General features: G+C 36.2%; 1 protein-coding gene across 2 annotated transcripts in view; it reads right to left on the bottom strand.

Annotated features, from left to right (window-relative positions):
• LOC121870387 (DNA-directed RNA polymerase III subunit RPC6-like) overlaps positions 1–14,628 on the bottom strand; it is a 42,617-nt gene that overhangs the window by 26,368 nt on the left and 1,621 nt on the right. Inside the window, exons 2-7 of one of the 2 annotated variants that reach the window (XM_042372204.1) lie at positions 9,695–9,769; positions 8,513–8,559; positions 6,486–6,603; positions 4,436–4,537; positions 762–911; positions 49–176 (exon numbers count right to left, since the gene is read on the bottom strand). In XM_042372204.1, coding sequence (XP_042228138.1) covers positions 49–176; positions 762–911; positions 4,436–4,537; positions 6,486–6,603; positions 8,513–8,550 — 536 coding nt within the window. In that variant the 5' untranslated portion in view covers positions 8,551–8,559; positions 9,695–9,769. The remainder of the gene's footprint in view (positions 1–48; positions 177–761; positions 912–4,435; positions 4,538–6,485; positions 6,604–8,512; positions 8,560–9,694; positions 9,770–14,628) is intronic. The other variant, XM_042372205.1, reaches the window with a different exon arrangement.

Raw genomic sequence — 14,628 nt, 5'->3', positions numbered from 1 at the left:
TTTATTTGAACTAACAAACAAATATGAATTACTGAGTGGAATACTCACCTCCAGCACTGTTGGTTTAATATATCAACAAACTCAGAATCAAAGTGCTGGTCAGAGTACCAAGCCCCACCAGTCAGTGAGCGGTCAGGTTCAAGGTTGTAGAGAAGGTAAGTCTTTTTCTTGGGTGCCTAACATGAGAAAAACTAAACATCACTCATTTTGTAATTGTTATGTCTCCAATACTGAGACATCTACAGTATAGTGCCAGAAAATATTTAAAAAATAATAAAATAAAATAATTTAAGCTATGTCCTCATATTTCAAACAATGTGTGTTCACCACATGTAACTAAAAAATGCATTTAAAAAGAATGAAATGACTAAATTCTATATACTATTCCTTGGTATCAATAATTATACAATATGACTATCAATAAATATGAGATAAATGATATTGCTGTAATTCATCAACCAAGTGAAATAACTTTTGTTAAATGGATGTTACTTCTTTCTTAACAATGTTTGCATCATTTGGGATTATTTTCTCTCATAAAACAGTACTGAATATAGGTTACTCTTGGCTGAAGCCAAACATGAATGAGACTGCCGACAGGAGGCTCAAGTGAATAGCAATTTATGAATTGTACAAATGAATATTAACTACCTTAACTGTTTTCTGGATGAACAGTATGTTAGAGCTACTATAAAGATATAACATCATCATAATTTGTAAATTATTAATGATGCAGTTAACAACATTTTCCTCGAACTTACCGCAACTGAATTAAAACTTTTGATCAATTTCTTGCTTTCGAGTTTTCGTAGAACCTTCTCAACAGTGTTGAGGTGGAGGTTACTTTTGGCACGTATTTCCCTTGCCCAGATACCTTGTGTTCCACACTCTTCTATTATCTTGTACACAACCTGGCCAAGAAGAAAACAGAATTAGGAGCCTAAAATACTTTTCCTACTTGCATAAATCATCACTGATGATGACTAAGTTTTACTATTCCTTTACAGCACAAGTTTAGCTCTGAATCACAATATAAACAAGAATAACTGTCTTTAACAAACCCAGGGAAAGAGAAAGTGTAACATTTAATTTCGATCAACAGGTGCATGTTCACTGTAATACACCTTTTCACACATCTGTTGAGACATTGTTACATAACTATTTGACAAATTTCATAACCGAATGACAGAACACATATCGAATGACAATCTAAAATAACTGTTGGTGGTATGTCATTCTCCAATTGTTACATTCTCAAACTATATGTAGACTGTTGGTTTATTGTTCATGTCTGTCAACTTCATAACTTATGTCAATTATTTCTGTTAGCATGAACGAACAGTTATTTTAGATTGTCATTCGATATGTGTTCTGTCATTCGCTTATGAAATTTGTCAAATAGTTATGTAACAATGTTTCAACGGATATGTGAAAAAGTGTACTGTAGTCAGTGTATATGTTCTGGGTACCAAGTTCTATCTACAGGAGCGAACACAAACACCTGTAGAGTTTTCGTAGGTTCTATTTACTGGACAAACAGAGATACACAAGCGAGGTGGCTCTCCTTACTCTGTCTGGGGGGTCAACTAGCCTTTCAGGCGACATGTGGCAAGTGATACATTAGCAGCTTCCATATGTCGCCAGGCACATTAATTAAGCGTGTGGGACATGGTAAATACATTGCCACACGCTGCTAGCTAGGCTGAATAAATAATGTATATAAATGGAGCACATACATAATATACATACAGTCAGTATTTTCATCACATTTAATTTACCCAAAGTGCATTGGTATCAGACAAGCCCTGTACTCTAAGACCTATGACAGGGTATCATCCAAAAGATTTATACAGCATGCCCTTCAAATTTGTGGAGTTTAGGTTCTCAAAATGGTTGAGACTCGCCAAATCCGCAAATAACATGTGCTGACCTGGGGAGGGGGGCATGAAGTGGACTTGAGAGTAGACTCAACATTTTTAATACAGCTGCTCCTCGACTTACGACGGGGTTAGGGACCGAAATCCAGGTTGTAAGTCGAAAATGCTTAAATAATACATAGAAAAAAATCTAAAATGGGTGTCTCTTTTTCTTCTCAGCACCAGAAAACTCTCACTTTTAAGCTTGCCAGCCATTTTAAAGTGAATTACAAACGAAAATTTTGTCAGTACACAGCGCAATCACTGACGCTGGGACTTGAAAATAAGTAATTTGACAATTTTGGTACGATTGAGGCGGTCGTATGTCCGGATGGTAGTAGGTCGAGTATGTCGTAAGTCGAGGAGTAGCTGCATATTTGTTTCTGATTATTTGTGAGAGGATTTTCCCATTATTATTAATTTGTATGTGTTTTGTGTGTGTGTGTCTACACACAAACATATATATACAATACAGATAAAGGAAATTACTGTCTCTAGAACGAATGGCTCCCCGTCCCGGCCGCAAAAATGCCAGCAACTTTAAAACTATCCTTAAACACTCTTGGGTACATTCAGGGTGTCATCCATGATAATCAAGATCCGCAAATTAAAAATCAGCAAATTTGAAGGGTGTGCTGTATTGTAATAACACCTGTGTTGGTGATCCTTCTAGAGGATGAGGAAAAATTTAATTGTGGTTCAAGGTTTAATAAGGAGATGTTGGCAGATCCATAGACTGCTTTTAAGTTATCATTTAAAACTTCAAGAATAGGTAAAAGAAGTGGAGGACTGACGGAAACATAACAAATCAAGTCTCTAAGAAAAACAAATTTAGTGAAGGTTTGATGCAAGAGAATTTTAGAATATGAAAAACAATTACAGTGAAACTTGTTAATCTGGATGCAGATGATCCAGAAGTTACTTAATCTGGATAGCATTTTGGGCAATGTGTCGATTCCTGGCCCTTCCACTTCTTTCTGTTCTGGTTCAAGTCTCAGTGGTGTGTCAGATCTCAGTAATATTATTACACCTTCTACTGAACCTCCTAAACAGAATTTACAATCTGGTTAGTCAGATATTTGTGATAGTGACTCAAAATTATGTACATGGAGTATAAGTGATTTAGTAGTACTGTACAGTACTATATTGTACTGTAGAAAGTACAGTACAGTATATGATAGTGCTAAAACAACTGCCCCACACTGCCTCAACACTATCTACCATCACTGCCTATATACTCCCTTTAGGAGCCAGGAGCTCTTTGGAATTAAAGATAAGCACTTATTTAAATAAATAATCACTTTATTTGTGTTTTACAGGCTAGTGTTGGGTTTTTTGTTTTGTTTTTCATTACATCTGTTAATTTGCCATTTATTTTTTATGATGTAGGCCATTGTGCTTTGAAATTTGCATCAAGATATTTTGCTAATCTGGATCACCTTTCCACTAATTAATCCAAATTAACAAGGTTTCACTGTATAAAAAATTATGTGGGGTAAAGATTTAAGATTTATCTATTATATTCACAGAAGAGCTTACCAGGGTTTGATAAACTGCTATAGACACTTGATAGGAGAAAGGCATCAGTGATTAGGAATGAATGAATAAAGGTGAGAGAAAGGCTTCCTTCACAAATAGTATGCCTTAACCCCTACGCCCTGGTTGACGTTACGGACGTTACGGAACGTGCGCCTTTTTGCGGCATTGTTTAAATGCCCAGCGCGGGTTATCAGGTTCCAGTGTGACTATTTGCCTGTCACGCCACCTGCTTGGCCACAGGGAAGCTTCCTGAATGTAATTACCTACTTTTGTTTTCATTTTCATTGTTTGTCCATTTTATCATGTTGTATCAAAGTAATATTGCTAAAAGTAGTGTAGTTGTATTGTAGTGTAGTATTACAGGAAAATAATGCTATGATTGTGTTATGAATGTATTTATTTGTGGAATTATTATTCCGATAATTATTTACATGCATTACTTGCTCTATCAAACACAAAGACAGCCAGACAGCCTGGCGACAAACTGCGTGTGTGTTGCCGAGCACTTTTTATGAAAAATAATGCAAATAAAATATTCTAAATTAATTATTTATAGAAAATAAGTACCATGATCAGTAAATATATGCATTACTGGCCATCCCAGATACAAAGGCAAGCTAAAAATGGCTGCTAAGTGCGTAGTGACCACGAGTGCTAGCCGTCAAAACAACACTGTCCCCTTATCCCCCTCGCCACTGCGGCCCCAGGGAAGTTTCTAGAGGGTCAATATATAGTTTTTCTTACTTCTTTTTTATTGTTTTATCGTTTAAAAAGGTTAAAAATTATTTTTGGAAAAATGTATTTTTTTCGATTTACCCCACGTGGGGGATACGGCCAGCAGCACCCTAGCCCGGGGCGTAGGGGTTCAACATTCTGCTAACTAAAAAATTTGAAAATTAATCTATTGAATGTACAGTTACCTCTATTGCTATGGTTAGAACATAAAATATTCAGTAAAGTTTGATTCAAAACCACCTTACCTGTTCTTCTGGTTCAGCTCCTTTGATCCGATGTAGACTACCTGGATCACGTAACTTGAACACTAACACATCGTCATCTTTCTTCAGCATGTCAACACGACTCTGATAAAAAAATGAAGGAATGATATTGAAATCCTGTTTTATACTGATTCTTGTAACCAAGTGTCCCTCATATCAAGCTAATGACTGAGGAACTAGAAAATGCTTTCTGTTCATCATTTAGGCAAGCCAGGTTTATTTAATAACCCATTTAGGCACACCTGTCACCCCTCTCTCCCGATCACACTATTCCTACTTACTTTGGGTGACAGTGTAACAGATACCCTCTGGGGGTTGCAATGTCTTAAGTGAACCAAGTGTGCCCATTCAGTATGTTCCATACTGAGGTTCACCTCCATCAGTTCAAAACAAGGATCAATTCACCATTTGTATTTCAGTTCCAGCCAACTAATCCACCAATTAGAGGGAAGGCGTCTGAGTTATATGGCTATGAACTCTACTAGAAATCAATATGTCAGGATAAATCCTCCATTTCCAGCTAAGCCCTATAGCCAGGCAGCTCTCATAATAGAAAAGCAAGCAAGGCAACTTGGAGGTGGTGATACAAAAGCTCCAAGTGGAACTTTCTTAACAATACTGTAATGAAGTAGAACTGTTGTTTCAAGTCTCCCAAAGTATGATATATTATTTGAAAAATCTTTTATTAATAAAAACCCTAGTAAAACCATTTTTATCAGGAAAAGAAGTATATATACTGTAGAGTATTACCAAAACACAATTCTGAAAAAGTAATTAAGAATTTTCCCCTTTTTATCTTTATATACACTCACTCTGCTAAACTAATTACACCAGTAACCTGTGAAAGTGGGTCCCATAGGTATGACTGCCCATTAGGGACAGTGTGGATACAGCACACTGTATACTAAGCCTCTGGTACACAAGGAGGTAGCATGGCTGGTACTGCACTCGACCGCTTTCACTACCCAAAGTTGTAAAATTAGATACCCACGTACAGCTGGGTGAACTGACAGTGCCCGGGGATCAAACTGCTGACTCAAGGAACAAGAGGCGAGCACTGTATCTGCTTGACCGTTGCACTCTAGTAACCTGTTGAGATGCTTTATATATCTCCACAGTAATAGATAAGGAATTCAATCTGAGTCAACTTCCAACAACTGGCCTCAAAAGTTTGTAATGTGAAATTTCTACCTAGTTAGTGTAAAGACAAGGTATTTTAGCTTCATTATATCATGAGCAGCATCTGTATTGTCTTTTAAATTGTCATTTCTATCTGGCCAAACACATACAAATGATACCAGTACTTTAAAAAGCTCAAGTGAGAAGCATCAGACAGGAATCCCTACCTTAGCATCCCTAAAAAGGAAGAAATATAGGAACTTCTGTCCAAGGCTGGTGATAATAATGTTTTTAATTCGTTCATCAAGATTAATGTAAATCTAATATTCATGGGTATAAATAAATGTATATACTACAAGGGTTTCCTTGAAATGTAAAAATTATAAAAGTGGATCAGAATGTTATTTTGGGGGAATGACAAAAATTTATGAGCTCACCCCCAATACCAAAAAGAAACTGAATATTATGTACTCTACTTCAAATCAAAATACAGTATTGTATACTGACTTTTTTTTGGTACTTAATCCAAAGACTAAATGGGGGACCACTGTACATTTTGCCTAATGTAAACTGATTAACAAGATTTAGGAGGTTAAATTTTTTCTTTCATAAATTAATGTTTATTCAGTAATACGAAACTTATAACTACTGTACTGTATTGTATTCTTATAACAACACGCTTCATTAAAAAAAATTGGTAGTCATTCCTGGCTAGTGAGAGTAAGACTATGTCTCGTCCAAAGAATGTTTTAGATGAGATCCTGCATTTAATGTACTGTACCGTGTTCTCATATTACAATACTGTACAAAAGTACCCCCAAAAAGAAGAGCTACCATGCCACAAATAAAGATGTTATCAAAAAGCATAATATGAAATTGAATAGCAGTGTACAGTATTAGAATGTCAACTTACATTTGCCAAGAGTTTGTTGATGACATCCACAATCTGTGCAAGTTTCAGCTCAGGCATGTCATTCTGGATTATCTGATATGTAATGCCTTGTTTGAATTCTCCACATAACTGAATTACTCTGCAAAGAAATTTAATTTATTAGATGTAATTCCAGGGATTTCCAGGATTAAAAAAAACAATGTATATTCTAAAAGTGACTTCATAATGCAATTCAAGGCATAAAAATTACTTGAAGCATAACTGTCCATAGGTGACAGCTAGTCAAATAATATAAGGATGAGATATAGACATAAAACATTAATGATGGAGCTTAATTAAAAACAATTGTAGATGCTATACTGTAATTAACATAAAGGCTGTAAGAAATTACCTAAATTAACCCTCTCAATTCTGTACCTGTATCATCAATGTGCCAAAATGTGTAGGAAATAGATTAGATAGTACAGTACTGACTTACAGCCTATGGTTATAAAAACTGTTCAGTACAGTATGCTGTATGTACAGTATTGTCACTAAAAGAATAACTGAAGATCTCATTAACATTACTGTTTCAATTGTCCAAGTAGAGGAGTGCCTGGAGACAAATCAAGTGTGCTAAGTGAGTGGGTAAGAATAATTCTGGTTCACGTAAGAGTTCTAATTACAGTAGTCACCCTGATATTCTTTACCTGAATTGTGGTTAAGTATGGATGTTTGGTTGGGGTATCTGCGTTTAAACACCATGTTTTGTGAGTACAGTAATACCCCGCTTTAAGCGGTTCTCGTTTACGTGTTTCTACATTTACGAGGTACCCTGCCAGAACCTGAATTCCCACTTTACACGGTGCATCTACTCATATACGTGGGTGAAGTATAATTTTTTTTATTTAGCTCAGAATATAATTTACATTGCTGGAATTCTTACAATATGATGATCATTTTGAATATAAACATCATGGAATTGGCATTAGACATACAAATTTTAGATCTAATGTAATAATTTTGTTTACACAGAGCAAATATGCTATCTTTTGTGCAAAATATATGACGTGTATATTCAAAATATTCCTGGTCTTGCAAGAAATCCAGCAATGTCAATTATATTATCCTAACTTTAGTCTGAGGTATTATTTATTACTAAAAATGTAAATACTGTATACTGTTTTAACCCAAACATTTCTCTGGTAGGGAGGGAAGGTGGGGGGTGGGGGGTAGGTAGGGAGGGAGGGAGGGAGGGACCCAGTGAGTGTGGGAAGAGGGGGGGAGCCGGAGGTGGGTTATTTTGAATGACAAATAATGTCTGGGTGAAGTATACTTTTTTATTAACTGAAGATATGTGTTTTAGCTCATAAAATTTATACAAATTACCCGGCCAGAATATAATTTACATTGCTGGAATTCTTATAATATGATGATCATTTTGAATATAAACATCATGGATTTTGCATTAGACATACAAATTTTAGATCCCTAATGTAAGAATTTGTTTACACAGAGCAAATATGTTATCTTTTGTGCAAAATATATGACGTGTATATTCAAAATATTCCTGGTCTTGCAAGGAATCCAGCAATGTCAATTATATTATCCTAACTTTAGTTTGAGGTATTATTTATTACTATACCTTAAAATCTAGTGTTTTCACCCAAACATTTCTCAGAGAGGGAGGAGCCAGCAAACGTGGGAAGAGAGGGGGGGGGGGAGTTGAGTCCATTATTTGAATGGACATTAACCTGGCGACTGTATTTCTCTTAAATTGTGTGTGCATACCATCATAAAATTAAGATGTTATTTTTTTCTACAACATAGGTACTGTGTCGGTATTGTGTGGGAAAAAGTGGAGTTTGGGAGTCGGCCCAGTCTCTATTTCAATTAATCCCATATGTTCTGTTATTCCATTTACGTGTTTCTCGTCTTAAGCGGAGCTCCGCGGGTTCAATTGACAGCATAAATCGGGGTATTACTGTATACAGTATGTGAAGATTTAGAATGAAAAAAGAAAGGGATACAGTTCATACAGTATAGCATACAGGGGATTATTACAGTACCTTTGTTCAATTTCAGATGCTAGGTCTGGTGCTGCCATTTTGATAATCTGAAAGTGAAAAACAGATAATACATGCTGTGATGGATAGTACATCACCCCTTTGGGATTTGTGGGGGTTGAGGTCCTGGTAAATGTTACAAATAGCAAAACCACACACTCATGTGTAGCCGGCCTTACAGCGGAATATGAGCATTTTTCTTCTATACTGTATTAAAATTTTCTTAAGTTACTGGATAATGTGTGATACTGTTCCAGTATATTACCAAGAGTGGAATAATATATCTAGCCATATTAATTTTAGTACAGTGACCCCTCGTTTAACGAACGCCTCGGTTAACGAAATTTCGGTTAACGAACTGCCTTCCATAAGGATCTTCAATTCAGTTAACGAACAAAAATTCGGTTAACGAATTTCTTACGAACCGAGCTCAACATGTTTTCGCTTGCACTCACCGGGCAACCAGCTTTAGTATCAGTCCGCCAATACATTAATCGGTTCTAGGGCTTAAATTCCTTACTATTTTAGTAAATATCAAGAAGTTTATACTATTCAATAATTTTAAAAGTTTAAAATTAACTTTTTTAGGCATTTTAACAATTATTGAACATAATTGAAGGTAAAGAAACTAGTTTCTAGCGTGCCATCCAGCCTGTTAACACACCAGACAGGCGTTAGTCTCTCTCTGTTTTCAGTGGAGGTAACATCTTGCTTGAGGCTCTCTTCAACTGAACGCTTTTTTTCTGTGTTTCCAAGCAAATTATTGGTCATTTTGAAATATATTTTACATATTGACAATATATAATGCAGTGCAGTGTTGATTTAAAGAAAATAATCTTGAAATACACCAAGAGAACTAAAATTTTATGGATGAAATGGTGCCATGGGGTGACTTCTCTTCCACCCCAATGCGTTTTCTTCTTCCTTCTCCTCCACCCCCATTCTAATTCCCATCATCATCATCATCATCCAGGAGCCTTCTACATACACACCTCAAAATAAGTGAACTTTTCTACCATTTTTGTTGAATTTAGGAAATTATCGGTGAGCTGGAACCAATTACCCAAAAACCCATTGAAACAATGGTTTCGGTTAACGAACGACCTTCTGGAACGGATTGAGTTCGTTAACCGAGGGGTCACTGTAATAGTCAAATAACTAAAATTTAAATCAAAGAACATATACCTGATGAAGTTTCAGTAGCTAGTAAGTGAAGATGGTGACTTTCTGTGTTATTGACCTATGAATGTTGTACAGCTACTGTAATGTAGAAATGATTCACCATTAGTCTAAGTACAATGTAGTACTTGTCGCATGCAGTCATTAATTTACATTTCTACTTTTGGAGATTAGCTTTATTGATAAGTCCCTCCATCCCCACAAATTATTTAAAAATAAATACTGTACAATATATTTCGGGTAATCCTACAAGATTTCGAGTAATTTCTGAACTAATCTTTTGGCAATTTCTGAGAATAGCAATACCACCAGAAGGAGTTGTTAGATTTCGTTCATTTTCTCCACAGATGTTCTTCTTAATATAGTAAGTACATGTACTGTATTTTAACCCCTGGGCATTGGGCTATGATTGTCATATCTCCCTCCCCTCCCATGCTGATAGTCTCTCCTCGACTTACGACAACCCGGACATACGACGGCCATGGTCGTATAAAATATTTTTCACATCACGTTTTTTCGAGTCCCGGCGTTTGGTCGTAATGTGATGCCATACGATAGCTTGGGCAGGGCCGCCTCGTGGTGTACAGCATCCACGTTGTAGTCCGCTCAGTTGTTGTTTGGCCATCGTTGTTGTTGTTAGTGATCGCGCTGTGTACTGACAAAATTTTTGTTTGTAATTCCCTTTAAAATGGCTAGCAAGCAGAGAAGTGAGAGTTCTTGTGGAGCTGAGAAGAAAAAGAGACAGTCAATTACTTTAGAGATGAAAATGAAAATAATAATGCATTATGAAAATGGAAAATCTGGCAACCCGATCTTATCCTGACGTGACATATGAAGGTACAGGTTGTACCTCTCTAGTCCGGCAACCTCGGGACCTGACCGGCGCCGGACCATGAAAATTCACCCTTTTCCTGGATAGATAGTGACTTGTGCTTATGCTTGGAAGCACTAGCACCACTTTCTCTGCATCATGGTCTCTTTGAAGACATATTGAAGGGTTAAATGTCGTATAGTAGCTTCTCAAATTTCGCGAGTTTTTAATTCTTAACGTATTTTATTGGAACACACAAAAAAATAAATAAATAAAAATTTTGACGGCGGAAACTTGAATTTCGACGGGTTTGAACGGCCCGCCAACGTGCAGACGACGTGCATAATCGTGTAAACAGCGTCATTTCTCTTATGTACAAAAGATTCATTATTGTTTATTACTGAATGTCTTTTTTATTGAATTAATGTTTATGTGTGCAAAATGAGCAATACAATTCATTAATAATACGTAGAATATTAAAACACACGAGGAAATGACACAGCATTGTTTTCGTTGATTACAAAACCAGTGACTGACTGGTTCTACATATAAAACTGAAGAAAATAAGACCTTGGCTGTAGCTGTAGTAAAATTAATATGGTTGTTTTAAGTAATGTTATTTAATGTTAATAAATGGAACAATAGAAGTAGCTAACGATAATGGTAAAGAAAAAAGAGAGATCGCGTATGTAAGTGCGCATGCGCACACGTGAAAACATATCGTCATTACTTTACATAAGAATATAAAAGCAACACTTATTTACTGTTCATATATATTTTAATTAATGTTTCTGAATTTGTTTTTATTGAATTAATGTTTGTGCGTGCAAAATTAACAATACAGTATTACCCCGTGTATCACTTTCCTATTTCTCATTTACGCGGTACCTTGCCAGAACCAGACTTTCACTTTCCGCGGTGCATCTACTCATATACGCGGTGAAGTATAATTTTTTTTTTATTTAGCTCATAAAATTCCTACAAATTACCCGGCCAGAATATAATTTACATTGCTGGAATTCTTACAATATGATGATCATTTTGAATATAAACATCATGGATTTTGCATTAGACATACAAATTTTAGATCTAAAGTAATAATTTGGTTTACACAAAGCAAATATTTTATCTTTTGTGCAAAATATATGAAGTTTACATTCAAAATATTCCCTGACTTGCAAGGAATCCAGAAATGTCAATTATATTATCCTAACTTTAGTCTGAGGTATTATTTATTACTAAACGTTAAAATCTAGAGTTTTCACCCACGCATTTATCTGGTAGGGAGGGAAGGTGGGGGGAGGAGGGTTGGGACGACCGACCCAGCTGGCGTGAGTGTGAGGAGGCAAGGTGGGGTACTTTGATTGACAGATAGTGTCGTGAAGAATATTTTTTTTTTTATTAACTGAAGATATTTGTTTTAGCTCATAAAATTCATACAAATTACTCGACCAGAATATAATTTACATTGCTGGAATTCTTACAATATGATGATCATTTTGAATACAAACATCATGGATTTTGCATTAGACATACAAATTTTAGATCTAATGTAATAATTTGGTTTACACAAAGCAAGTATTTTATCTTTTGTGCAAAATATATGAAGTTTACATTCAAAATATTCCCTGGCCTGCAAGGAATCCAGAAATGTCAATTATATTATCCTAACTTTAGTCTGAGGTATTATTTATTACTAAACGTTAAAATCTAGAGTTTTCACCCAAACATTAATCAGAGAGGTAGGAGCTAGTGAGCTGGGAAGAGGGGGGGGGGGGATTTGAGTCCATTATTTGAATGGACATTAACCTGGCGACTGTATTTCTCTTAAATATTAATTGTGTGAGCATACCATCATAAAATTTAGATGTTATTTTTACTACAACATAGGTATTGTGTCGGAAAAAGTGGAATTTGGGGGTCGGGCCAGTCTCTATTGGAATTAATCCCATATGTTCTGTTGTTCACTTTACGCGGTTTTCACTTTCCGCGGTACCCTGTGGGTTCAATTGACCGCGTAAATCGGGGTACTACTGTACAATTTATTAATAATACGTGGAATATTAGAGACGAGACGGCTGCCGGCATTGTTTATGTTAAAGCTTACAAAACAGTGACTGATTGGTTCTACATATAAAACTGAAGAAAATAAGACCCTGATTTTAGCTGTAGTAAAATTAATGTAAAAAAATTAATATGGTTGTTTGAAGTACCTGTAATGTTATTTAATGTTAATAAATGGAACAATATAAGTAGCTAACCATTAATGGTAAAAAAAAAGTGAGACTGCACGTATGTAAGTGCGCACAGGTGAAAACATATCATTACTCTACATAAGAATATGAAAGCAACACTTATTTACTGCTCATATATATTGAAGGGTTAAATGTTGTACTCTGTACAGACAAGCAGAGAGAGAGAGCAGCCGAACTGCCGGATGTAAACAAGCCTTAATTTCCTGTTTTTTTTTTTTTCTTTTAAGGGGATTAGCCCACCCGGGCATAGGTCACTGACCCACATTGGGGCCTGAGGGGCAAAAATTTAATACTCTGTAATAATAATTCACTTCAGTTATATATATATATATATAAAAAAAAAAAAAAAAAAAAAAAAAAAAAAAAAAAAAAAAAAAAAAAAAAAAAAAAAAAAAAAAAAAAAAAAAAAAAAAAAAAAAAAAAAAAAAAAAAAAAAAAAAAGCTGCCTATCTACCTATTGCACAAACTAAAATGGTTCCGGACCCCGGGAGTTTCCGGACCACAGAATGCCGTACTAGAGAGGTACAACCTGTATAACTGCAGTTTCAGACAATATGGAACTGGGGCGCTTGTGGTAGAAGTGGTACCGCTCTTGCCTCGCAAGCAAGATGCCACGGGTTCGATTCCCGGGCAAGCGGAAGTTGTTTGGACACTCTTCCTAGCCCCCTTGGTCCCTGTTCACCTAGCAGTAAAGTAGGTACCTGTTGTAAATCGAAAAGTTTGCGAATTCGTATTCAGGGAAAGTTGTTGGAGCTTCTAAACTTGGAACTAACACAATCCGGAGGAGTGGTGACCCGAGGATCACACACCCAACACAGACAAAACCAAATACGTGCGCTATGCGCTAACCAAATAAACGCAGTCGTGTAAAGCCACGGCACTATCTCTCCCACTACAATTCCCTTCCTAACCTCCTGCTCCTTCCTCTGTCATCTTCCCCGCTCTGACTTTCGCTACCAACAACTTTTTGGAGCTTCTAAATTTGAACTTGAACTATGGAACTCGAGTTGAGCAATGTGTTTTTCCAATGGTTTAGACAATTTGACGACACTTTTCTTCTATAACATTTCCTTCGCAAATTACTTAAATATACAGGGGGATCCAGGGGGGCAAAGGACCCCTGGTTAGGAGGTTAGGTTAGGTAATTTTAGGTCATATGTGAAGGAAACATCATAGAAGAAAAGTGTCTTCAAATTGTCTAAACCATCGGAAAAACACATTGCTCAAATACTAGGGCACATTGTCCAAAACTGCAGTTTTACCCATATGAGTATGTTTCAAAGACTAGTTCCATAATTACGCAAAATCTCGCGAGATTCCCTGAAATAAAAAATGGTCCTGAATATAGCCTTTTAGAATTAACTTCAGGACGGTCTTATACTGTATATAGCCACTTCCCACGTTACTGCTGTACTACCAATACCCATCATGTTTGTTTATGTGTTCCAGAAGTCAGCTGACTGACTATTCAATACACCCTCTAGCCAACCTCGTGCTACGTACCTCACAATATTGCTCAAGTGAATGCCTTTTGCCCCCATCCCAGAGCATTAGTATAGTCAGGGGTAGAAATTCGCCCTTTTTTTTAGATAGCCAGCCAGGCTAATAGAACCAAATAGTTGCTAGCCCTTCTCAAAGTTTATTAGCCCTTCCAAAATTTTACGAGACATGAAAAAAAAAATCAAATTTCAATATTGATTTTGATTTTGCCGCTTCCAGAGGCTACTTTATTGTGCACCCCGCACTCATCCTGTGAGCGGTAGCGCAACAGGATTACAGAGTAGAGTTTACAATGGGTCATAATAATTAACCCCCGTTGTCAGGATATTATGGCACTGAATGTTACACAGTATTTCAATTACATTATTTGTTTA

The sequence above is a fragment of the Homarus americanus genome, unplaced genomic scaffold (assembly GCF_018991925.1).
Source record: "Homarus americanus isolate GMGI-L3 unplaced genomic scaffold, GMGI_Hamer_2.0 scaffold40856, whole genome shotgun sequence".
NCBI lineage: Eukaryota > Metazoa > Arthropoda > Malacostraca > Decapoda > Nephropidae > Homarus > Homarus americanus.
This window is presented reverse-complemented; position numbering and strand designations above follow the sequence as displayed.